The sequence below is a fragment of the Scatophagus argus genome, chromosome 8 (assembly GCF_020382885.2).
Source record: "Scatophagus argus isolate fScaArg1 chromosome 8, fScaArg1.pri, whole genome shotgun sequence".
Lineage (NCBI taxonomy): Eukaryota > Metazoa > Chordata > Actinopteri > Scatophagidae > Scatophagus > Scatophagus argus.
The window spans coordinates 1,747,490-1,774,054 of record NC_058500.1 but is presented as its reverse complement, the minus strand read 5'-3'; the positions used below and the strand labels follow the sequence as shown (position 1 = coordinate 1,774,054).

The 26,565-nt window shown below is 43.5% G+C and overlaps 4 protein-coding genes across 4 annotated transcripts in view; 1 reads left to right on the top strand and 3 right to left on the bottom strand.

Moving 5' to 3' along the window:
* Positions 1-384: 384 nt before the first annotated feature.
* LOC124063101 (ER membrane protein complex subunit 3-like) lies at positions 385-3,453 on the bottom strand. The gene is made up of 4 exons (XM_046396429.1): positions 3,078-3,453; positions 2,729-2,808; positions 897-979; positions 385-763 (listed from the first exon to the last, which is right to left on the bottom strand). The coding sequence occupies exons 1-4, from the start codon at positions 3,119-3,121 to the stop codon at positions 635-637; spliced, it is 336 nt and encodes a 111-aa protein (XP_046252385.1). The 5' UTR covers positions 3,122-3,453; the 3' UTR covers positions 385-634.
* Positions 3,454-5,514: 2,061 nt separating this feature from the next.
* snx21 (sorting nexin family member 21) overlaps positions 5,515-26,565 on the bottom strand; it is a 120,452-nt gene continuing 99,401 nt past the window's right edge. Inside the window, exons 1-6 of the transcript XR_006844046.1 lie at positions 6,858-6,872; positions 6,636-6,741; positions 6,318-6,383; positions 6,168-6,220; positions 6,001-6,019; positions 5,515-5,727 (exon numbers count right to left, since the gene is read on the bottom strand). The gene's annotated coding sequence lies outside the window, so the exon portion shown is untranslated. Of the gene's footprint in view, positions 5,728-6,000; positions 6,020-6,167; positions 6,221-6,317; positions 6,384-6,635; positions 6,742-6,857 lie in introns of the transcript that reaches the window.
* LOC124063105 (ER degradation-enhancing alpha-mannosidase-like protein 2) lies at positions 14,020-20,235 on the top strand. The gene is made up of 10 exons (XM_046396433.1): positions 14,020-14,635; positions 15,520-15,630; positions 16,002-16,041; positions 16,233-16,338; positions 16,436-16,561; positions 17,375-17,585; positions 17,771-17,913; positions 18,002-18,126; positions 18,203-18,347; positions 20,061-20,235. Exons 1-10 carry the CDS (start codon positions 14,544-14,546, stop codon positions 20,099-20,101), a joined length of 1,140 nt encoding a protein of 379 aa, XP_046252389.1. The 5' UTR covers positions 14,020-14,543; the 3' UTR covers positions 20,102-20,235.
* Positions 23,511-25,855, bottom strand: LOC124063103 (ER membrane protein complex subunit 3-like). Its single transcript, XM_046396431.1, has 3 exons — positions 25,755-25,855; positions 23,933-24,015; positions 23,511-23,799 (listed from the first exon to the last, which is right to left on the bottom strand). The coding sequence occupies exons 1-3, from the start codon at positions 25,783-25,785 to the stop codon at positions 23,671-23,673; spliced, it is 243 nt and encodes an 80-aa protein (XP_046252387.1). The 5' UTR covers positions 25,786-25,855; the 3' UTR covers positions 23,511-23,670.

Below are 26,565 nucleotides of genomic sequence, written 5' to 3'. Positions count from 1 at the left end.
AGAGGATTCGTGTGGTGCAGAATCTGCTGGTTGGCTGAGATGTGAGCTGCCACAACAGGTGAATTTCCCCACTGCGCGATCAATAAAGTTGATCTTAATTTCTTAATTTCTTAATGACGTTCTGGAACATTTAGGAACTTTGTGTTTCTGTCTTGTGGAATAGTGAATACACAAAAACTCCAAATATTCATTTGACCCTCAAGCCTGTTGAGCTGGTAACTTCTGTTTGTTGATGAAGACCACGAGACTTGGTGGAAAGCTCTGGAACGAGCTAGTAGGTGGACTTGGATGGTTTCTCTTGTTTGTTGTTAACAATCCCGTGAGCTGTGAATCATCATTGTACATCTGACAGTAAGGATATTAATGTCACAAACACGAAGGTGCTGCCTTGTTGAAACACTGCACTGTTCACAGTGGTATGGACTGTGTTACATAAAGAAAATTTGAACAACTTTAACTTTTGTTTAACACAAATGGCCTTTGGGGGCTCATGAAAAGCCGGAGGGTGACTGAATTGGTTTATTTGTTTAGAGAGTCTGTGTGTTCCAGAGCCTTTAGAGCTATCACAGAACCTGCACATCCCAAGTTTGCCAACCGGACGCAGGAGCTCCAGAGCTCGTGGGTCCTCGTCCTCCTACAACATGGGGGACTTGATGTCCTGACTAAAGAAGTTTCCAAAGTTGAGGTCTCTGGACATCAGCTCCTCCTCCACGTTCTCCAGCGCCCACTTATGTTCCACGATCTCCAGCGCCTCCCACTCGCTCTGACACAAAGAAACAAACAAACAGGAAGTGTGAGTCCCAGCATTGAAAACAAGTCAGTCAAGTCGAAATGTCCCGCAGGATCAGTTTCTGTGTTGCACTTTACTTTTGGACATCAACTTTGTTACGTCTCACCTTAAAAGCCTTGTTGGGGTCAGGGGGCATCGTCATGGCAGCACCTGCCATCTGTTCCTGCATGAGCCGTGACTGGTCAGCAGCTGTGAGTCAACACATTTAATCAGTCCAATCGAACAAACGTTCACATTATGGTTCGGTAAATGTTGCCGGTCGGTCAGGACAAAGTGACGTTGTCCTCAACATGACAAAATTCTCCAGGGGAAAGCCAAGAGTTTCTTTTGTGTTGAAAATACGTTCAGGATTTAGTTTTTTAGCTCTTCTGGTGGCCTGTTTCATTTAAAGTGGCTTGCAAAAGTATTCAAACCCCTGGAGCCTTTCCACATTTTGTCACGCTACAACCACAAACATCAACAAATTTTATTGGCATTTTATGTGAAAGACCAACACAAAGCGGCACACAATTGTGAAGTAGAAGGAAAATGAAACATGATTTCCAAATTATTTTACCAATAAAAAACTGAAAAGTGTGGCGTGCAAAAGTATTCAGCCCCCGAGTGAATACTTTGTGGAACTGCCTTTCGCTGCAATTGCAGCTGCAGGTCTTTTGGGTTTTGTCTCTACCAGCTCTACACATCTACAGATTGACGTTTTTGTCCATTCTTCTTTGCAAAACAGCTCAGGCTCAGTCAGATTAGATGGACAGCATTTGTGAACAGCAGTTTTCAGATGTTGCCACAGATTCTCGTTCGGATTTTGGTCTGGACTTTGATTGGGCCATTCCAACACATTTTGTTTTAAAGCGTTCCATTGTAGCTCTGGGTTTATGTTCAGGGTCGTTGTCCTGCTGGAAGGTGAACCTCAAGTCTTTTGCAGACGCCAACAGGTTTTCTTCCAAGATTGCCCTGTTTAGGGCTCCATCCATCTTCCCATCAACTGTGACCAGCTTCCCTGTCCCTGCTGAAGAAAAGCACCCCCACAGCATGATGCTGCCACCACCATGTTTGACAGTGGGGATGGTGTGTTCAGAGTGATGTGCAGTGTTAGCTTTTCCGCCACACACAGCTTTTGCTTTTAGGCCAACAAGTTCAGTTTTGGTCTCATCCGAACAGAGCACCTTCTTCCATGTTTGCTGTGTCCCCCACGTGGCTTCTGACAAACTGCAAACGGGACTTCTTATGGCTTTCTTCTTGCCATTCTTCCATAAAGGCCAGATTTGTGTAGTGCACGACTAATAGTTGTCCTGTGGACAAAGTCCCCCACCTGAGGCGTGGGTCTCTGCAGTTCCTCCAGAGTTACCGTGGCCCTCCTGGCTGCATCTCTGATCAGTGCTCTGCTTGTTCGGCCTGCAGGTTTAGGTGGACGGCCATGTCTTGGTAGGTGTGTGTAGTTGTGCCATACTCTTTCCATTTCCAGATGAAGGATTGATGTTCAAAGGAAATCTTTCTATAACCTAACCCTGCTTTAAACTTCTCCACAACTTTATCCCTGACCTGTCTGGTGTGATCCTTGGACTGCTGTTTGCTCCCCAACATTCTCTGAACAAACTTCTGCGGCCTTCACAGAATACCTGGATTTATACTGAGATTAGATCACACACAGGTGCACTCTATTCAATCATTAGGTCAACATTCGATCATTCAGCAATAATCAGGCAACTTCTGAGGCAACTTCTGGCAGTTGGTTGCACTCAGGGAAAAGGGGACTGAATACTTTTACATGCCAAACTTTTCAGCTTTTTATTTGTAAAATAAATTGTGTGCCGTTTTGTGTTGGTCTTTCACATAAAAGCCCAGCAGATTCACTGCTCTGTGTGTGGAACATCGTATGTTGTGGAAAACTGCTTTCTCTCTATGACTTCTCAAAGTGTCAGCCGGAGCAGGCAGACTCACCGTTGTCCTGTCCCAGTATGAGGCTGTACATGCTCCTCAGTCCAAACACATTGAGGAAGTACCAGGATGCCGAACTCACCCTGCATGTGGAGACCCAGAGTGTCCAGTATTAAGTCGACAGCTTGTTGCCATGAAATATTTCAGTTATTTGGACTCAGTGTTATCAAATTACAAGTTTGTTTCAAGTAGTTTATATTTTTAAATATTTTGCGTTGAAAGTAAAACAGCCAATGACAAAGCAGCACTTTTGTTTTCTTGTTGATGTTTTACAGAGCGATCTGATCAGCACACATGAATGTTTGCACTTTAACAGCCTGCTGAGTGTGTTGTGTTCAGTGTCGCTTCGTACCAGGAGGCGTCCAGAGACAGCAGGTCTATTCCTCTCTGTAACATCGGCTTGAACCTCAGAGTGAGAGGAAACGGCACCTTGGCTGCACCACAATGACAACAAACACGGCGTCAACAATCAGCACCGAACAACACGAGCTGCTTTAACAACCCAACAAAAGACATTTTGAGTCAAATCTAAATAAAATACCGGAACATATTCTGAAGCTAATGTGTCGCCAAATACAAACCTGATTTGTGGATGATGTGAAAATCAAATAAAACAGGATGTGATATGAACCTTATAGACACATACTCAACCTATTTAACGTCTGACTATAACAGAATGAAAAGAATTTGTTTAATTATTGTCTTGTATTTCTGACGTTGACTTATAACGTGAGAAACGTTTAAACGACTGGTCTGGTTGAGCACATCCCTGCTCCTCACTGGTGCACAACCAAAGGGTTTGATGTCTTAATCTGCTGGTCTTCATTCTCCTGTGCCTGCCTCTTGGCTGAATTTTCCTCTTGAAATGGTTTTACACTCGTTAGAATCAAATGGATCAAGCACTTAAAGTAGCAGCGTGATAAATAAACAACGGAAGCAAATACATTCAGTCGGAGCAAAGACGACAGCTCTCAGCATGTGACATCAGCAGCTTCCTGCATGAGAAGCTCTACAGTATTACAGATATCTGGATGACATCAGCTCTGCATGGCTTCATTCCAAAGAGGTTTTTGACCGATTCTGAAACTACGGCCCATCTGTCAGATCTCCAGGAGATTTCTTCAAGAGACAAGCACTCGTCTCTTGAAGAAAGAGACGAGTCCTGTGGGATTTCACCCATCAGCTTTAACCACCAGATGGCGCTGTCGCTCTCTGCTTAGGAGAACCTTCAACAGTGCTGCTCTTTGTGACTACTAATTTAAAAACCAATATCACAGGAGGAAGTGAAATCTTAGCAGACCACAGGAGCATTGCAGCTTTCAGAACAGACAGAAACGTACGAGATCACCTGCTCAAAGCCACAGTCGAACCGCTACTGACCCCAAAGGTTTTCGTTAAACTTACGTAGATGTCATATTTAAAAACAGAGAATATTTTGATCAAGTACGTCAAAATTGTACTTACTTTCAGTATTTCAACGTTCTGCTGTTTTGTACTTGTGGTCCACTACGTTCTGGATGTATATTTGGTCCTTTGTGCTCACTTTACTGATAATTGGTCGAGCCCCATGTTTTTCTAGATGGACGACAGTCAGGTCAACCCACCGCCCTACAGAACAATCCGAGACGGAATAAAACCCAGAGGACAACATGAGTCTAAATAATAAGAAGGCCTGTCTCAGTGAAGGACGCTGATGGCCAGGGACCAAGATCCTCTCAACCTCCAGAAGCTTTCAGGAAACGAGGCTTTGGTCTGTAACCACACTGAGACCTCGGTAGTAACCCTGCATTGAGCTGCTCCTCAGACGGATTTTAAACCAACAGCACGGGTCAAACATCACTCGGCTGCTGGAGAATCTACACAGAAACATGTACATGAACTGGACCGACTCCTCCTGACTCACAACATGCATTCACCAGGGCTGGGGAGGCAGCTTCTCAGCTGATCCACTTTACAGTGACACCTTAAAGTCTACATATAACACATATAATTCATTATTTTATGTCACTAACTGTGTGTCCAGTTCTCTTCATAGTTTTGTGTCCCTTTCTTTCTCTCTCTGTATCTTTCTGCAGGTCTCTCTCCATCCAGGTCTACATGTTGAACTGCATCCTCTGACAAACCCAGTGTCTACTGTCAACATCTGCCTGTTGTTCTTCTATGCAGTGATATTATAACTAACTTAAACAACATATCAGCTAAGAAACAAATACATACAATACAGAGTCTTCAGAATTCCAATTATAACCACCTGTCATGTTTGTCCTTTGTAATGTATGATGTTTACTGCATGTGTTTCTCTCTCTCCCTCTCTTTCATCCTCTCTGTCCCGTCTACCTCTTCTTCTCCTCCTTCACCCAGCCGACTATCAGCAGGATGGTTCTCCCTCGTGAGTCGGGTCCTGCTCAGGGTTTCTTCCTGTTAAAAGGGACTTTTTCCTTGCCGCTGTCTGCTTGCTCGTGGGTTCAGGCTCTGGGTCTCTGTAAAGCACCTGGAGACAGTTTTGATTGTATAAGGTGCTATATAAATAAAACTCAATTGAAATGAATTGAATTCTACGACTGGACTTGGTTTTACATTGTAATCTGTGCAGCATCTACATATACAAGCTTTCCCGGTCTGACATTGACTACACTTTTTTTCTCTGATTATCTTAGATATTAACCCCAGTTTCATGTTCACCTAAAATAAACGCTTTACAACAAAGCTTGATTTGGTGCTGTGATGTGTGTGATTTTCTGATGTTTTTCATATGGACGAGACGTCATATTAAGAGGCCAGACAGATTATTGGGGAGTTTGCATCTGTTTATTGATTGTGCTGAAATTTCATCAGAACTGTCAATAGATTTGCCAGCAGTGATGTCATACTGCTGGAAGTGACATCATCAGTGGGGATCCTGATGGCACGTGTGTCAGCACCTGGTGGGGATCTTCACAGGTGCCTGGCACAGAAAGAGGAGGCCTTCCCATCACAGTCGCTATGGCTGCCATCATCTCTCCCTGTGGACAGAAACAATAACGGCACGTCAGAGGTCTCCGCTACCCAGTTTTCACGCTCACATCGTTTGTCTTTCTTCACTTCAGTAAGTCCCACTTTATTTCTAAAGCCTTCTGCAAAACTGTTGTTAGAAAATGCTTCACAGCTGCAACAAAGATATGAAATAAGCAACAAGAATCCAACGTAGAAGTCAAATGATTTCTGCAGGCTGATCAATAAGTTGAAGTGCAGTCACAAAGAAGCAGGACGGAGCAACAATTCAGAGGAGAACCAACCTGTAGATGTGTCGTATGCCTGTGAAGATAAAGAAAAGATCTTTACTGAACCCCACTCAGCTTGGATCTGCCTTTATTTGTAACTTTACACTTGAATTAAAAAAGGTGTTTTGTTCAGCACCAAAGATCTGTTTTAACATGAATCATTTAGTGTGCAGATTACTTACATGTGCTCCCATCAGTATTCCCCAGTGCAGAGGGGGAGGCCATACATCCAGGCCTGCGTAAAGACACACAGTGTTTCAAAATTGGTTTAAGTTTACGATCAAAAGTAAAGGAGTTTTTAAAATGAATAATTCATTGTGCACATTACTTACACCTGGTTCAAGCGACATTCCACAGGCCGTAGCCGTGAAGAGAGGAATCCCCATACTAAAACCCATCTGTGCAAAGACTCAGTGTTTAAATGTGAACTTAAATGACAACATTAACACAACAGTTTCTAAACTGCTCTTTTGGTGATGTACAAGGATAGAATGAAAACATGTTTTGCACAAACAAGGCCTTGAAAAGAATTACACATGAAAAGAGGATTTTCTCTTGACGTGAACGCCAAATGTAATAAAGATCAGAAATGTTTTCTGTAGAATCTAAACAGCTGATGCCATGATGAAAGGTAAGAATGAGAGACGTACCTTGTTGTGACGATCAGGTGAGTTTGCACTTGCAGCAGTAGCAGGTAGCAGAGTGTCTTTGAGAGGGAAATCCAGTGCTTATATACCTTATCTTCACCTCCCTTTGCTTTGATCACAGGGACGGGCTTCATTATTATATTGAACAAACATTATCTCTTGGCTCTGATGTGCTTTCATCAAACAGTGTTTTTAAACTCTGTGGACTCTGTGGGTGGATCTTACCCTGTGGGCTGTTTTCAGCAGCTTGTGGTTAAACGTCTCAGTCTCAGTGTCAAACGATGACTTTGAGGACACGAAGCTCCCATCAGTGAGCCGCAGACGTTTCGGCCGTCAAATCAATCAATGTTTGATCTTGTAATCGCGTAGCAACACTCACGGCCCTGCCTCACTTTCCCCTCTTCTAAAGGCTGCTTCACCAAACTCCCTTCAGAAATCAAACAGTTTTATCCTCCCTTCCTGCAGTCCTGCAGCTGCTATAGAGGAGCAAGACCTGCTGCTTCTCATGTGTTATATTATTACATGTGGTATGTAAGTCATCAGATCGTCTGGTCTTCATCTGTACCGTCTGACTTAATTACCATTTTTCACATCCACAGCTTTGTTTAAATCCACTGAGGGAACAGTAGCTTCAGTTCCATCCAAAGATAAGCACAGCAAGCAGTATGGTGAACAGGTTTTGTAGTGATATGCTGCCTCCAATACTTTTGGAGCTGCCTTTGAATTGTGGCCATAATTTACAAGTTGCTGCCGTGTTGGACAACTTAGTGGAGAACAGAGACGTAGGCCTGGCCCTCGCTCTCTGCAGGAGTGGCTGTTTGACTTCAACACACCCTGGATGTCTTTTCATCATCTGGCTTCACAGGCCCAACAAGCACAGTCGCATGAAGGAGGTTAACAGCTCCATAAGTCAACTCGATGTAGCCGTGAGCGTGTTCACATGACTGAGGAGGTGTTCCAGCTGCAAACATGGGCAGGTCTGCTGGCAGCAGGGCGGCATATTTTACACTCCAAGAGCAAACTGGAAGATGGGACAAACATGAAGAAGTTCAATACAAAATCCACACTAAAAGCAGCTCAGTTCAAGCTGCCAAATGCAGGAAGGACAGCCGGCAAAGCAGTCGCAGACCGTGTGAAAGTGTGAGCTGCAGGCTCGTAACATCACTGCCCCACCATGAGGGCACGAGCAGAGCCGACTGTCATTACATTTGTGTATTTCGTGACATGAATGTGCTGCTTTGATGTATTCTTGTGACCACTCTGTGATCACACACGTGGTAACAAGTACTGCGATACTCCTGTCATGTGTAAACAGCTGAACTGGGATCAGAACAGGACGAAAGAAAAGGCATGAGACTGGAGACTTCAGTCAGGCCTGCCTAACACTGTATTCTCACCTTAGAACATTCAGTCAAATCTCCAGCTAAAATTACCAGCTAAAATGATGGACGAACGTGTCAAGTCAAGTCAAGTCAACTTTATTTGTATAGCCCATTTTTACAAGCAGTTTGTCTCAAAGGGCTTAACATAACATCAGCAACATCCTCTGCCCTTCGACCCTCACATCAACGAAGGAAAAACTCCCAGAAAAACCTTTAACAGGAAAAAATGGAAGAAACCTCAGGGTGAGCAACAGAGGAGGGATCCCTCACCCAGGACGGGCAGACGTGCAATGGATGTTGTACAGGCAGGAAAGCAGTTAACAACATGAGAACGACGTTACTAAAAAGACAAGTAAAACAAAATCTCAACTGTTTAGTTTCACTTTTGCTACCACCTCAATATGATTTTAACATTTCACAAGACTGAAATTATAATAATGAAATTATAATGAACTGCTGTAACATTCATGTATTTTTTATGTGATGTTGAAAATCACTATCCTATCAGTTGAATTTCGGCCCGTAGGGAGAACCACCCCGCCCATAGTCGGTGCACAGAAGAATGACAGGCAGTATGTCAGCATGTCAACAGTAGACATTGGGTTGGTCATAGAGCCGGCCACAGTTCAACTTGAAGATCTGGATGGAGAGATACCTGCAGAAAGATACAGAGAGAGAGAGAGAGAGAGAAAGGGAGGGAGAGACACAAGGCTACGAGGAGCACTGGACACACAGTTAGTGACATAAAATAATGAACTGCATGTTAATCTGACGAGGGGAGAGGAAGAAGAGGAGAAGGAGGAGGGGAAACTGCTTGGTGGATCATGTTTGTGTCCCCCGGCAGCATAGGCCTATAGCAGCTTAGCTATGATAGAGATTTAAAGATTAACAGTTAGTCAGACCTATTCTACCTGTGGCTGTATATCATGAGGTGAGTGAAACTTGTTACAGACAAGTCGGTCTTTGTGAATCTTTGGTGAGCTACGACTTCTGGAGCTGAAGGTTCACTTGACGTCAGCTTTCTGCATGGTTCAACTCCAATAACTCATGCAGGTGAAGGTAAGACAACTGTGCGAGACACACATGAAGTGCGCTGAAGGGAGCCTTTTGACCAACTTTAAGGAAAACTTCAGCACATTCAGGGTCTGTTTTCATGTCTGTTGATGTCTGTGTCCGTCCACAGATTGGACCCAAAGTTCAGTACTGAAAAACATGTGAAATGTTCCCACGGTGGATCCAGTGAACACAGCCTGGGAGAAGAAAGTGGCAGACATCTCCTCCTTTAAACAACCTCTCGTGAGTGTTTACTCAAGATGATTCTGTTTGACTTCAACCTTCCCAGCTGCCAACGGGTAGAGGACGATCCTGAGGTAAGTACTGATAGAAGCAAACACTCAGTCCAGCAGCAACATGGTCCTTACGAGCCCAACTGCAAAGTCTGACGGGACGCTGTGTTAAACATCATTCATTTGCTGTGTACGACGTCTCGTTGCAGTCCTTGACTGTAATCTCATAGAACAGAACAGAATAGTGTTTACTGTCACTGTACATGGTACAACGAAATTGAGGGGGGTGTTCCCACAGAGCCACCGTACACCACAAAAACATCTCTGGCAACAAGAGGAAATATATACCGAAAATAAACCGCAAACAAGTGGTGCAATATGAAATGGCAAGTACATACATGTGAACAGTAGTGCAGTATGAAATGAAAATATATATACATAATGAATATTCTGGATAAATTAAAGCTATAGACATAGTAAGGCTCTGTAAACATCGTCATGAGTGTTGCTACGCGATTACAAGATCAAACATTGATTGATTTGACGGCCAAAATGTCTGCAGCTCACTGATGGGAGCTTCGTGTCCTCAAAGTCATCGTTTGACACTGAGACTGAGACGTTTAACCACAAGCTGCTGAAAACAGCCCACAGGGTAAGATCCACCCACAGAGTCCACAGAGTTTAAAAACACTGTTTGATGAAAGCACATCAGAGCCAAGAGATAATGTTTGTTCATTATAATAATGAAGCCCGTCCCTGTGATCAAAGCAAAGGGAGGTGAAGATAAGGTATATAAGCACTGGATTTCCCTCTCAAAGACACTCTGCTACCTGCTACTGCTGCAAGTGCAAACTCACCTGATCGTCACAACAAGGTACGTCTCTCATTCTTACCTTTCATCATGGCATCAGCTGTTTAGATTCTACAGAAAACATTTCTGATCTTTATTACATTTGGCGTTCACGTCAAGAGAAAATCCTCTTTTCATGTGTAATTCTTTTCAAGGCCTTGTTTGTGCAAAACATGTTTTCATTCTATCCTTGTACATCACCAAAAGAGCAGTTTAGAAACTGTTGTGTTAATGTTGTCATTTAAGTTCACATTTAAACACTGAGTCTTTGCACAGATGGATTTTAGTATGGGGATTCCTCTCTTCACGGCTACGGCCTGTGGAATGTCGCTTGAACCAGGTGTAAGTAATGTGCACAATGAATTATTCATTTTAAAAACTCCTTTACTTTTGATTGTAAACTTAAGCCAATTTTGAAACACTGTGTGTCTTTACACAGATCTTCTTTTTTATTTTCCCCCTCTGCACTGGGGAATACTGATGGGAGCACATGTAAGTAATCTGCACACTAAATGATTCATGTTAAAACAGATCTTTGGTGCTGAACAAAACACCTTTTTTAATTCAAGTGTAAAGTTACAAATAAAGGCAGATCCAAGCTGAGTGGGGTTCAGTAAAGATCTTTTCTTTATCTTCACAGGCATACGACACATCTACAGGTTGGTTCTCCTCTGAATCATTTGACTTCTACGTTGGATTCTTGTTGCTTATTTCATATCTTTGTTGCAGCTGTGAAGCATTTTCTAACAACAGTTTTGCAGAAGGCTTTAGAAATAAAGTGGGACTTACTGAAGTGAGGAAAGACAAACGATGTGAGCGTGAAAACTGGGCAGCGCAGACCTCTAACGTGCCGTTATTGTTTCTGTCCACAGGGAGAGATGATGGCAGCCATAGCGACTGTGATGGGAAGGCCTCCTCTTTCTGTGCCAGGCACCTGTGAAGATCCCCACCAGGTGCTGACACATGTGCCATCAGGATCCCCACTGATGATGTCACTTCCAGCAGTATGACATCACTGCTGGCAAATCTATTGACAGTTCTGATGAAATTTCAGCACAATCAATAAACAGATGCAAACTCCCCAATAATCTGTCTGGCCTCTTAATATGACGTCTCGTCCAATGAAGCTCAACAGATCTCTGAAACAGCTGAACATTTGCAGTCGAGCAAACCACCAGATTGTGGTTCCGTATGAAAAACATCAGAAAATCACAGCACCAAATCAAGCTTTGTTGTAAAGCCCAGAGTCCCTGACCACAGCACTGACAGGAGAAGTGACCTGACAGACTGACTGCTGTCTGACTGCAGGACACCATCTACAGGACATGTCCAGCAGGTCCACTAGAATATGATTAGATGGGAAAATTCAGTGCCAGCATTTATTTTAGGTGAACAATGAAATAATATCTGAGATAATAAGAGGAAAAAAAGTGGAGTCAATGTCAGACCGGGAAAGCTTCATAAACATTTGTAGATGTAGATGCTGCACAGATTACGATGTAAAACCAAGTCCAGTCGTAGACTTTAAGGTGTCACTGTAAAGTGGATCAGCTGAGAAGCTGCCTCCCCAGCCCTGGTGAATGCATGTTGTGAGTCAGGAGGAGTCGGTCCAGTTCATGTACATGTTTCTGTGTAGATTCTCCAGCAGCCGAGTGATGTTTGACCCGTGCTGTTGGTTTAAAATCCGTCTGAGGAGCAGCTCAATGCAGGGTTACTACTGAGGTCTCAGTGTGGTTACAGACCAAAGCCTCATTTCCTGAAAGCTTCTGGAGGTTGAGAGGATCTTGGTCCCTGGCCATCAGCGTCCTTCACTGAGACAGGCCTTTTTATTATTTAGCCTCATGTTGTCCTCTGGGTTTTATTCCGTCTCAGATTGTTCTGTAGGGCGGTGGGTGGACCTGATTGTCGTCCATCTAGAAAAACATGAGGCTCGACCAATTATCAGTAAAGTGAGCACAAAGGACCAAATATACATCCAAAACGTAGTGGACCACAAGTACAAAACAGCAGAACGTTGAAATACTCAAGTAAGTACAATTTTGACGTACTTGAACAAAATATTCTCTGTTTTAAAATATGACATCTACGTAAGTTTAACCAAAACCTTTGGGGTCAGTAGCGGTTCGACTGTGGCTTTGAGCAGGTGATCTCGTACGTTTCTGTCTGTTCTGAAAGCTGCAATGCTCCTGTGGTCTGCTAAGATTTCACTTCCTCCTGTGATATTGGTTTTTAAATTAGTAGTCACAAAGAGCAGCACTGTTGAAGGTTCTCCTAAGCAGAGAGCGACAGCGCCATCTGGTGGTTAAAGCTGATGGGTGAAATCCCACAGGACTCGTCTCTTTCTTCAAGAGACGAGTGCTTGTCTCTTGAAGAAATCTCCTGGAGATCTGACAGATGGGCCGTAGTTTCAGAATCGGTCAAAAACCTCTTTGGAATGAAGCCATGCAGAGCTGATGTCATCCAGATATCTGTAATACTGCAGAGCTTCTCATGCAGGAAGCTGCTGATGTCACATGCTGAGAGCTGTCGTCTTTGCTCTATTTGTGGCCTTGTAATGTGGTGAAGTCATATGGGAACATGCTGCTTCGTCCCATGAATTGATTAATTACCTTAAGAACACACAGAACTGTTGACAAGAGCATTGTAAAGCCACACTTGACCAGGCGTTCAAACGCAAACTGATCATGTCTGGTCCTCTAAGTAACACCCAGGGATGTTGCTTGATGTACAGCTTGACTGGGTTTTGATTTGTATTTTAAGTGGCTAATTTAGATGGTCACAATGTTTTGTACATATATGGGTAAAATGAAACGGAGGAATGTAAACAAGAAGGTTGATGTCGCCTATATGTGTATGTATGTATATATACATATACATGTGTGTGTGTATATATATATGTGTATATAATGTTAGACGGCTCTCAACAAAAGAATGATAAAGGTTACATAAAATAATTTTAGAAACATTAAAGACTCCAGCTTCCGCATCAAGTGGATTCTCTGTTGTTCCCTTCTCTAGCAACTGACTCTGTGTTTGCATTGAACTTAGGCTGAGAGACTAACACTGTTTCTAATTATTTGTAGGTATTCACGATCTAGGACACACACTGGGTAGACTGCTGGGTTGCAAGCTGTAGCGCACCCTCACATTTAATTCAGAGGGCTAATTTTGACTGAAAAGCCCAAAAAAGCAGGAGTTTCTAAGTCATTATCAAGTTTGCGTGTGGTGCTGAGATCAGATCAGTGGAGCACAGGTGGAGGTAATGGAAAAGGGAAAGTTTACCAGAAAATTGTCCTGAACAGAAGACCTGAAAAATAAACCAAATTATAAAAGTGTACCTTAACTCTCTTGTTGGCATAGTTTTAGACTCGTCTGCATACTACTGCAAAATAACAGAATTCACAAAGTTCAGTTATGACTTTTTGTTTTGCAGGGCAGGAAAGAGGGAGGGCAGGAGAAGAGTCTCTTCAGGGCGTAGAGCTCCTGCTGGGACCCAAGTGGAGGTGTTAATGGAAGTTTGACATGAACCCACATTAATTACAACTGACTCAAATTTACCAACTCAGATGTACCATGAAAATAAAACTGAAAGGTAAAACCAAAGAAATACATGTATTAATTAACAAATAAAATCTTAATAGGGAAAATAGCAGATATTACTTCTTAATAGTTTGTGTTTTCCCCTTTGGCGAGTCCTTTTATCCTCATTTGGTTATTAGTTTTAATTTAGTCTTGGGTTTTTTCTCAAACACAGCACAGCCGCTTTGTGCAAATAAACTGAATCCCTTTGAGTTAAGTTTGGTACCGCCCCTTGGAAGACAACAACATCCACCCAACACACAAGTTGAGAGCAGTCATCACACTAGTCTGTTTCCTGTTTCACTGTGCACAGAATTAACATAAAACCTACAGTAAGCATTTTCTCACCAAAGTGACCGTTTTTGTTGTCTCAATTTCAAAATAATACACATTTACAAAAATGTTGCCAAAACGCACGTTTATGAACGGCTTGTGGTTGAGCGCAGCACCAAAAGATTACTTAAAAAACGGTTTACAAGCGAAAAGTTCAAACTCTTTCGAGATGAAAACAGCAGCTACTGAATGAAAGTCGACATACAAACCAGCATGTTCCCCCGTTTGTTCCGTGCATTTTGAGGACTGTAGTGTAGCTCCAAGAGATGTGTTCTTGAACACAGCTCGGGTTAACTTCTATGACGCTTTGCTCGTCAGCGCCAACGGCAGGCGCATGCGTACACTCTTCACTTCCTGACAGCTGCACAACTGCCATAAATATACCTGTTCTCCTACATGTCTTTCAGTTCTTTAGGTTTTGTTGTATTTTTTGTGTCAGAGTACACCTGTACCTGTGTCTCGCCTCTCCTCGTGCCTCTCCATGCGCGCTCCCGTGTACATGACGGTGTTTGTTTGGCTGATGAACGATGCGGCGGCTCGTCAGTTCACTGGGGAGGAGATGGCTGCTATCAGGTAACCGAGAAAACACATCGGGATAGAATCACAGTGAAATGAGCTCCAGGTGTGGAAGAAGTATTCGTATGAATACATGAAGAAACACTTCATTCAGCTTGTCACAAACTTCGGAAAGTAACTTGGTCACAATCGACCAATCGTGGCAGCTCCGCTGTAAAGCTCAACAAGTCCAACTTGGTAACACAGACATGAAAAGGGGCTTTCAACACAATATTCATGGTGAACTTTTCAAGTCTATTTTAACGCAGGGTTGACTTGTACTAAACACCACCAAGTTCCAGATCTGAACTGCTCTGATAATCAGTCAGCTGTTTAAATATGTGGCATCTAACGAGCTATTGACGGAAATGTAGTCGATCAAAAAGAAATCAACATTTTCTCACTTAAAAAACAACCAGCTGCGCATGTTGCTTCATCGGATTTGCAGTGCGTGTAGTTTTTAATTGGTTACAGATTTTGTCCAGTAAAATCATGGGTGTGAATTGTTACTTGGCAGATGCTTGAAAAATGACAAAAGTCAGATGTTATTACCGCCACAAGCCTATGGAATTATATTCGTGCCACAATTCTGAGCGCGCACAGGGAAATTTTGAGCGCGAAAAAATAAATTCGACTTTTGGTTGAACACGCAAAAGTCGGTTCTGTGCCCTAGAAATCAACTCACACAGAGGAAAAAAGAACATTGAAGCAGATAGTCATTATAGTCGTGTTGCACACGCTTAACTCAGGATCAACCTACTCAGAGTTGACTGGACTAATTCAGAGTCAGGTGTTCTGAAACCGGAAACTCAGAGTTTGTGGACTTCCTTATTGAAACGGGTCAGATGTGAAATAAAAAGGCAACTCAAACCGTCCTCTCCTTAAACTGTTCCGTTCTTTAGACAGCGCATCAAATCCATGTTCTACCACGCCTACAACAGTTACCTTGACAACGCCTTCCCCTTCGACGAGCTCCGCCCACTCACGTGCGATGGGCAAGACACCTGGGGCAGGTAAAGTTACCATATTATTATATATTTCATGTATTATATCCTCTTCTTCCCCTTTATACCGTTTGTTTCTCTATTTTTAATCGTGTTGTTTCAACTCTTTATTTTTGCCTCTTTAACTTTTTTGATGTATTGTAAGTTCTTTTGGTTTTGTGTAAGGAGCCAATAATAAACACCTTCCATCAATGATTCCACAATATCATGTGCACTACTACCTGTCACTCTATCTTTGTGACTTGTTCTTTTGTGTAAATGCTGTTGTTGCGTTAGGCACTGGTTTTACGTACACATTAGAATCAGTGCGTGGCCCTGACCCAGGACATGCAATGGTGTCTTAGCAATTTGTTTTGTAATTCTGTCTTATCTCCCAACAGTTTCTCACTCACACTGATCGATGCTCTCGATACTCTGCTGGTAAGATCTGTACAACACTTTTACAATTAACTTATGCAGAAAAATTATAAAATGAGTCTGAATTATTTCACTTTAATACGAACCACCTGTGTTGACATCTGAACGTCTGAAGCTGCGTTCAGGTGTTATGAAGAGTGACAGAATTTGTGTTGTTGTAATGAAGGGAATGTTTTCAAAATGTCGTTTTAAAGGTTTTGGGAAACCACACAGAGTTCCAGCGAGTGGCATCGCTCCTCCAGGACACTGTAGACTTTGACACTGACGTCAACGCCTCTGTGTTCGAAACCAACATCCGAGGTACAGAACCAAGTGGATGAATGAATGATGGGCCAGTGTTCTGTGTCCCATTGGAGTTTTCTCTTTAATAATTAAAATGTACTCTGTGTGTGTGTAGTGGTGGGGGGGCTGCTGTCTGCTCACCTGTTGGCAGGTAGGGCGGGCATGGAGTTGGAGCCAGGTTGGCCCTGTTCAGGACCACTCCTGAGGATGGCCGAGGGCGCCGCCAGGAAACTGCTTCCTGGTACGAAAACACACACACGCACACCCCAGAATCGGATCAGAAGAATCAGAATCAGCTTTACTACCACAACAACATTTATTTGTGGAGCCTTTACAACGCAAAAGTGACCAAAGTGCTTTCCAATAGAATCAAAATAAAACAATAAAACAGTTAACAGACAATAAAATTTCACAAGATACAATAAGTGTCCCTGCTAGGTGTTAAAAGCCAGTCTGAATAAATAAGCTTTGAGCCTGGATTTAAAAAGATCCAGGTCTGTGATGGTGCCGGAGCCTATCCCAGCTGACTACGGGCCAGAGGCGGGGTTCACCCTGGACTCGTCACCAGCCAGTCGCAGGGCCGATACACAAAGACAGACAACCACACATTAGATTAGATTAGATTAGATTAGATTCAACTTTATTGTCATTACACGTGTACAAGTACAATGCAACGAAACGCAGTTTGGCATCTCACCAGAAGTGCAATAAGCAGTAAGTGCCAGGTATACAGTAATTAAAATTAAATAAATAAATAAAACATGCACACACTCACACTCACAGAGCAGCAAATTAACCTAATGTGGGAAGAAGAAAACCCATGCAGACACAGATGGAACTTGCAAATTCTGCACAGAGGGACTCAGACCAGGATTCAAACCTGGAACCCTCTTGCTGTGAGGTGATGGTGCTAACCGCTGCACCACAAAACAAATCCTCTTCCTGTTTTGCTTACGTGATGCCACACTTCACTTTAATTAATCCTGTGAATAACTGTTTGTTGCAACACCATCAGAGCAAAGTTCTAGCTGTTACATGTTGTAAATGACCGTAGCGTTCCAGACTGCCACCGGCATGCCGTATGGTACAGTGAACCTCCTCAATGGCGTCAGTCCCACTGAAACACCTGTCACTTGTACCGCCGGCGTGGGAACCTTCATCTTGGAGTTTGCCACACTGAGTCGACTAACAGGAGACGAAACATTTGAGAATGCAGCCCGCCGAGCCCTGAGAGCCCTGTGGAAGACCAGATCGGACATCGGACTGGTAACCAGTCCATTAATCTGTTTGTAGTTCACTAACCAACCATCTTGCCTGTTTCTCGTCCTCATTACACAACCATAGTAGCTACGTTTGGATTAGACGAAAGATCAAAAGGATCATGATTTGAGGTTTTTGGAAGAAAGACGTGGTTCTACCCGTCTCTCCATCTTACCCGTCTGTCTGTCCACGTGGGTAACCACATTGACATCCTGTCTAAGAAGTGGGTGGCTCAGGATGCTGGTATTGGAGCCGGGGTCGATTCCTACTTTGAGTATCTGGTGAAAGGAGCCATCATGCTGCAAGACGAGGAGCTGCTCAACATGTTTTTGGGTAACACTCACAACCTGCTCCCCTACCTTTGAGCAAGGCACGACACCCTGAGCAGGTCAGATTAAATCAGTGTGATGCTTTTCCCCAGAGTACGATCGAGCCATTCAGAACTACACCCGATTTGACGACTGGTACCTGTGGGTCCAGATGCATAAAGGAACTGTCTCTATGCCTGTTTTCCAGTCTCTGGAGGCCTTTTGGCCCGGCCTGCAGGTACACAGGAAACAGAAAACACACACATGAACACAGTATTTTTTTTTAAATCCTACTTTGTGTATGTGTGTTTCAGTCTCTCCTGGGAAACCTGGACAGTGCAGTGAGAACTTTCATGAATTATTACTCAGTATGGAGACAGTTCGGAGGTCTGCCAGAGTTTTACAGCATCCCTCAGGGTTACACTGTGGACAAGAGGGAGGGATACCCACTGAGGCCAGGTCAGTCCCACCTACCTGTTCCCCAGCACTGACATGAAAAATTCAATTCAATTCAGTCCAGTTCACTTCAGTTTATTTATATAGCGATTCACAACAAACATTATTTCATGACACTTTCCAAATCGAGCAAATATTGCAATACAGAGAGCCCAACATTCCCCCGTGAGCAAGCGCTTGGCGACAGTGGTGAGGAAAAACTGCCTTTTAGGAGGCAGAAACCTCGGAGCAGACCCCGGGTCTAGGTGGGCGGCCATCTGCCTTGACCGGTTGGGTTGAGCGAGAGAGAGAGAGAGAGAGAGAGAGAGAGAGAGGGGTGGGGGTGGGTGTGAGAGAAGGAGCACACAAGCACAGATGCATAGCAGCAGTAATAATACCGGATGTATCGGAAATGTAGATAATGATAATGACAATGAAGTGTACAGAAGGTATTATGGTGATTTTGATAACAATAGTAGTAACAACAATGGTAGTAGCTGTACTGAGTTGTAACAGATTTAAATCAGATTATGACTAAACGGTAGTAATTGCAGCAGGTTTTGAGCAGGACGACAGCAGGACCGCAGCAGGAGGTCCAGTCATGATCGATAGGAATCTGCGGGACAAGAAAGCACAGGGACTCCAGGGAAGAAGTTGAGTTAGTAATATGCATTAATGGGACATGAATGTGTGCAGAAGGAGAGGGAGAGGAAGAAAGAAGAAAGAGCTCAGTGCGTCATGGGAGGGCCCCCAGCAGTCTAAGCCTATAGCAGCATAACTAGGGGCCGGCCTAGGCCAGCCCTAACTATAAGCTTTATCAAAGAGGAAAGTTTTTAGTCTACTCTTAAATATAGAGAGGGTGTCCGCCTCCCGGACCGAAACCGGAAGATGGTTCCATAGTAGAGGAGCTTGATAACTAAAGGCTCTGGTTCCCAGTCTACTTTTGAGGACTCTAGGAACCACAAGTAGCCCTGCATTTTGGGAACGCAAAGTTCTGGTGGGATAATAGGGTACTATTAACTCTTTAAGGTATGATGGTGCCTGACCGTTCAGGGCTTTATAAGTGAGGAGGAGAATTTTAAAATCTATCCTGAATTTTACAGGTAGCCAATGTAGAGAAGCCAGAACAGGAGAAATATGGTCTCTCATGCTGGTTCTTGTCAGTAGTCGTGCTGCAGCGTTCTGGATTAGCTGGAGAGTCTTTATGGATTTACTGGGGCAGCCTGATAGAAGGGAGTTACAGTAATCCAGTCTAGATGTAATGAATGCATGGACTAATTTTTCTGCATCTTTCTGACTCAGGATGTGCCTAATCTTTGCGATATTGCGGAGGTGAAAGAATGCAGTCTTTGAAATATTTGCTATGTGCGAGTTAAAGGACACGTCCTGGTCAAAGATAACTCCTAAATTCCTTACAGTGGAGCTTGAGGCCACGGCTAAGCCATCTGGCAATGCAATATCACTGCATAATTTGTTTCTAAGGTGTTCGGGGCCCAGAACAATAACTTCAGTTTTGTCTGAATTTAGAAGCAAAAAATAGCAAGTCATCCAGGTTTTTATGTCTTTAAGACACGCCTGAAGTTTGACTAGCTGATTTGTTTCTTCTGGTTTCAGAGCAGCAGACTGAGACAAACATATTCACATTATTTCTGTGTCGCTTCCACACGTCTGAGCTGAATGAATGTGCAGTTTGATGTGCTGAGATGCTTCATCATCCTTCTGTCTTCCTTCATTCAGACCAACGCTGCCTACGTCTTGTTCTACCATCGACAAGATAAGATCGGAAGACCCACTCTGCCAGCCCCCGACACAAGCCCCACCAACAACATCACTTCCTGTAGAGATGACGATGTGGAGCTGGGCGCTGCTTCCTGCGTCACCATGGAAACGGACTAAACGAACCCCTGAGGTTTGGTTCTGCTTGATGGTGATTTGTTTTCTTCGTCAGAACAAACAGGCCTTTTCTCCTCTTTTTATCAGTTTGTCCTGATTTTGTGACGACACTTGAACGTTCGGTTTGTCCTCCTCAGCTCTTCTTCTGTCCTTTAACGTTGCCGTCTCCTGGTCACAGATAACGTGAACACTTGACACTCAGGTAGTTTGATGCGCCAGAAGCTCCGTTTAGGACTGGACTTCATTTTCTTTCCACGTGAATTAGTTCAGCTGCTGTTTACTGGTCTGACACGAGTCAGGTGGTGTGTGGACTCTTACAATGTTTAACTAGAATCAGTAATTCATTAAAAACCCGCCAGAACGTGATTTGTTAGATTTCCGTGTAATTGATGCAGTATGCGGGCGGCACGGTGGTGCAGTGGTTAGCACTGTCGCCTCAAAGCAAGAGGGTTCCAGGTTCGAATCCCGCTCTGGGCCCTTCTATGTGGAGTTTGCATGTTCTCCCTGTGCCTGCGTGGGTTTTCCTAAACATGCACTTTAGGTCAGTTGGCTGCTCTACTTTGCTGGCGACCAGTCCAGGGTGAACCCCGCCTCTCGCCCGTAGTCAGCTGGGATAGGCTCCAGCCCCCCGCGACCCTGACGGATAAGCGGTATAGAAAATGGATGGATGGATGCAGTATGCAGTTTAGAAATATAGAAATACATCAAATTGAATCTGAATTAACACATTTTAAATTCGACTTTTTTTCAACCTTGCAGGTTATTTGCTTTAATACTTGTGGTTTCCACTCTGATTTAAAAACATCTCACACTCCTTGAGACAAACTTGGGTCCAACCTGCGACAGCTGGTTGGCAGCCAATCAGAGCTGCCGTTGCTGCTCGTTTGGTTTGTATGGGTGGCGCGTTGCTTACATGTTTTGTTAAGACCTTTTTTATTAATTCATTTTCAGTGCCATTTTAAAATAAATTAATAATATTAAATTGCTCTTACTTCACTGATGGGGACGGTTCACCCCGCTTCACTCGACAGCGATGGAGGAGTCGGTGCACATTTTCTTCGGCGTGGTGATGTTAAAAAAAACCAAACAAATATATTTCCTCTGTGAAACTGCTCACAACAAGGTCTGTGGGAATCTGCTAAACTTTGCAGCTCTCACCAAAACTGCCTGAGTGGATAAACAGCAGTAGAGCTGAGACACATGCAGTTTTGATTTTGGGGTGAACTGTCCCTTTAAAGACAGAATAAGAAAATAGTGCTCTTTGTTTTGTAATTGATCGTTCAAATCGCATATAAAAGTTGTAAATAAAAATGTTAGTTTCATTAATCCTGTCCTGTTTTTAACTGGTAAGACTGGTGAAGTGATTATAATCAAACACTTAACGTTAGAAGCTCAAAGGACTGCAGGTTCATCGCATCACGTTAATCTGGACGGTTTGTTGGATGAAAAGTCCAGCTGAGGAAACACTGATGTGACCGGAAAAGCTAAGGACGGTAAGATAAACGACAGTCTTGTGATTTGGAGCAGCGTGAAGGGGATTATGGGTAATCAGTGGAGTGTGTGTAGCAGAAACGGATCGTTTAATATTGATCAAATCTCTGTATATATTTTGTTTTGTTTCTCTTTTGCTGGTATTTATTTGAAATGGATTAACTTGAGCTGTCACATGACCACAGGTTCTAATGATCGACTGGTGCACAACATTCAGATGCTTATTTTTCATATTTGTGTTGAGGTAGAATGACAGACGCAGGCAAAATTTCCTTTCTGGTGTCTGACTCATTTCTAAACCGGCTGTGTGTACAGTATTTTTGTATTGGAACAGATTTCTTATTATTATTATTATTGTTATTATCACCATTCCTGGGTGTAGCAGGAGGGAAACTCCGGCCTGATTTCTTTCTTTGGTCTTATATCAGATGGAAATATTTTATTGTACTTTCAGTCTTTTGATATGAATAAAAGGATGATTATTACCACGCTGAGACGAATGTCTTCTTAAACCGCTTGCTCTGAAATCTTCTGTCGTACCAGATGCAGTTTAGTCATCCGTCTTCATGTCGGTCTGACAACAGATCGACCAAAGCTTTAAAGCACAATTATGATTACGGACAAACACGTGTTTCCCCGGTTTGCTGCGTCGAAAAAGTTTTTTGTATTTCTGCCCGAAGCCTTTTGTTTCTTTTATTTTGAATTTATGGGATTGTTTCTCGCCGACATGTGACACAAGCTTCCAGGTAGCAGCTAAACACTGAGGCATGCAGAGATCTTGTTGTTCTCGTCGAGCATTGCCTTCGGAGGGGCCACATGCTAACGTCTTTAGCTTCGATGCGGCTGTGAAGATTTTGCCTCAACAAAACAAAAAACAAAAAGGTGGAAATGATGTCTTTTGAAGCAGTGTGGGATCTCAGGCCTTATGGAGATGCTCCAGAAATGTTCTGGACTGAGAACGAAACAACTTGTCTTTCCCTCAGTATTATGTGAACTGTCCCTTAAAGATAGCGTGACTCAGCTCGTTATGCTAATGCTAAGTGGAATGAAAGCTTCCAGTCTGGAGTAAATTCTGAATGTGATGCACGTAGAACAAACGGGACCCGTTCAGAACCATCAGCAGCTGGACTCGGGATGTGCTGTGGACACAGACGAGAGTCCACTGAGTTGTCATGACACCTTTATTTAAGTGTTGCAGTCAGGTTGCTCTGGACGACCACGGTGTAGAAAAGTTCATGCAAAGCATCTGTCCTCCCAAACATGAGCACCTGCTGTCCTTTAAAAATCCCCACCGCCTTCACTCCTTCCTCCTCTGATTTCTTCTTCCTCAGAGGATTCGTGTGGTGCAGAATCTGCTGGTTGGCTGAGATGTGAGCTGCCACAACAGGTGAATTTCCCCACTGCGCGATCAATAAAGTTGATCTTAATTTCTTAATTTCTTAATGACGTTCTGGAACATTTAGGAACTTTGTGTTTCTGTCTTGTGGAATAGTGAATACACAAAAACTCCAAATATTCATTTGACCCTCAAGCCTGTTGAGCTGGTAACTTCTGTTTGCTGATGAAGACCACGAGACTTGGTGGAAAGCTCTGGAACGAGCTAGTAGGTGGACTTGGATGGTTTCTCTTGTTTGTTGTTAACAATCCCGTGAGCTGTGAATCATCATTGTACATCTGACAGTAAGGATATTAATGTCACAAACACGAAGGTGCTGCCTTTTTGAAACACTGCACTGTTCACAGTGGTATGGACTGTGTTACATAAAGAAAATTTGAACAACTTTAACTTTTGTTTAACACAAATGGCCTTTGGGGGCTCATGAAAAGCCGGAGGGTGACTGAATTGTTTTATTTGTTTAGAGAGTCTGTGTGTTCCAGAGCCTTTAGAGCTATCACAGAACCTGCACATCCCAAGTTTGCCAACCGGACGCAGGAGCTCCAGAGCTCGTGGGTCCTCGTCCTCCTACAACATGGGGGACTTGATGTCCTGACTAAAGAAGTTTCCAAAGTTGAGGTCTCTGGACATCAGCTCCTCCTCCACGTTCTCCAGCGCCCACTTATGTTCCACGATCTCCAGCGCCTCCCACTCACTCTGACACAAAGAAACAAACAAACAGGAAGTGTGAGTCCCAGCATTGAAAACAAGTCAGTCAAGTCGAAATGTCCAGCAGGATCAGTTTCTGTGTTGCACTTTACTTTTGGACATCAACTTTGTTACGTCTCACCTTAAAAGCCTTGTTGGGGTCAGGGGGCATCGTCATGGCAGCACCTGCCATCTGTTCCTGCATGAGCCGTGACTGGTCAGCAGCTGTGAGTCAACACATTTAATCAGTCCAATCGAACAAACGTTCACATTATGGTTCGGTAAATGTTGCCGATCGGTCAGGACAAAGTGACGTTGTCCTCAACATGACAAAATTCTCCAGGGGAAAGCCAAGAGTTTCTTTTGTGTTGAAAATACGTTCAGGATTTAGTTTTTTAGCTCTTCTGGTGGCCTGTTTCATTTAAAGTGGCTTGCAAAAGTATTCAAACCCCTGGAGCCTTTCCACATTTTGTCACGCTACAACCACAAACATCAACAAATTTTATTGGCATTTTATGTGAAAGACCAACACAAAGCGGCACACAATTGTGAAGTAGAAGGAAAATTAAACATGATTTCCAAATTATTTTACCAATAAAAAACTGAAAAGTGTGGCGTGCAAAAGTATTCAGCCCCCGAGTGAATACTTTGTGGAACTGCCTTTCGCTGCAATTGCAGCTGCAGGTCTTTTGGGTTTTGTCTCTACCAGCTCTACACATCTACAGATTGACGTTTTTGTCCATTCTTCTTTGCAAAACAGCTCAGGCTCAGTCAGATTAGATGGGCAGCATTTGTGAACAGCAGTTTTCAGATGTTGCCACAGATTCTCGTTCGGATTTTGGTCTGGACTTTGATTGGGCCATTCCAACACATTTTGTTTTAAAGCGTTCCATTGTAGCTCTGGGTTTATGTTCAGGGTCGTTGTCCTGCTGGAAGGTGAACCTCAAGTCTTTTGCAGACGCCAACAGGTTTTCTTCCAAGATTGCCCTGTTTAGGGCTCCATCCATCTTCCCATCAACTGTGACCAGCTTCCCTGTCCCTGCTGAAGAAAAGCACCCCCACAGCATGATGCTGCCACCACCATGTTTGACAGTGGGATGGTGTGTTCAGAGTGATGTGCAGTGTTAGCTTTTCCGCCACACACAGCTTTTGCTTTTAGGCCAACAAGTTCAGTTTTGGTCTCATCCGAACAGAGCACCTTCTTCCATGTTTGCTGTGTCCCCCACGTGGCTTCTGACAAACTGCAAACGGGACTTCTTATGGCTTTCTTCTTGCCATTCTTCCATAAAGGCCAGATTTGTGTAGTGCACGACTAATAGTTGTCCTGTGGACAAAGTCCCCCACCTGAGGCGTGGGTCTCTGCAGTTCCTCCAGAGTTACCGTGGCCCTCCTGGCTGCATCTCTGATCAGCGCTCTGCTTGTTCGGCCTGCAAGTTTAGGTGGACGGCCATGTCTTGGTAGGTGTGTGTAGTTGTGCCATACTCTTTCCATTTCCAGATGAAGGATTGATGTTCAAAGGAAATCTTTCTATAACCTAACCCTGCTTTAAACTTCTCCACAACTTTATCCCTGACCTGTCTGGTGTGATCCTTGGACTGCTGTTTGCTCCCCAACATTCTCTGAACAAACTTCTGCGGCCTTCACAGAATACCTGGATTTATACTGAGATTAGATCACACACAGGTGCACTCTATTCAATCATTAGGTCAACATTCGATCATTCAGCAATAATCAGGCAACTTCTGATGGCAGTTGGTTGCACTCAGGGAAAAGGGGACTGAATACTTTTACATGCCAAACTTTTCAGCTTTTTATTTGTAAAATAAATTGTGTGCCGTTTTGTGTTGGTCTTTCACATAAAAGCCCAGCAGATTCACTGCTCTGTGTGTGGAACATCGTATGTTGTGGAAAACTGCTTTCTCTCTATGACTTCTCAAAGTGTCAGCCGGAGCAGGCAGACTCACCGTTGTCCTGTCCCAGTATGAGGCTGTACATGCTCCTCAGTCCAAACACATTGAGGAAGTACCAGGATGCCAAACTCACCGAGTGTGTTGTGTTCAGTGTCGGTTCGTACCAGGAGGCGTCCAGAGACAGCAGGTCTATTCCTCTCTGTAACATCGGCTTGAACCTCAGAGTGAGAGGAAACGGCACCTTGGCTGCACCACAATGACAACAAACACGGCGTCAACAATCAGCAACGAACAACACGAGCTGCTTTAACCACCCAACAAAAGACATTTTGAGTCAAATCTAAATAAAATACCGGAACATATTCTGAAGCTAATGTGTCGCCAAATACAAACCTGATTTGTGGATGATGTGAAAATCAAATAAAACAGGATGTGAAATGAACCTTATAGACACATACTCAACCTATTTAACGTCTGACTATAACAGAATGAAAAGAATTTGTTTAATTGTTGTCTTGTATTTCTGACGTTGACTTATAATGTGAGAAACGTTTAAACGACTGGTCTGGTTGAGCACATCCCTGCTCCTCACTGGTGCACAACCAAAGGGTTTGATGTCTTAATCTGCTGGTCTTCATTCTCCTGTGCCTGCCTCTTGGCTGAATTTTCCTCTTGAAATGGTTTTACACTCGTTAGAATCAAATGGATCAAGCACTTAAAGCAGCAGCGTGATAAATAAACAACGGAAGCAAATACATTCAATCGGAGCAAAGACGACAGCTCTCAGCATGTGACATCAGCAGCTTCCTGCATGAGAAGCTCTGCAGTATTACAGATATCTGGATGACATCAGCTCTGCATGGCT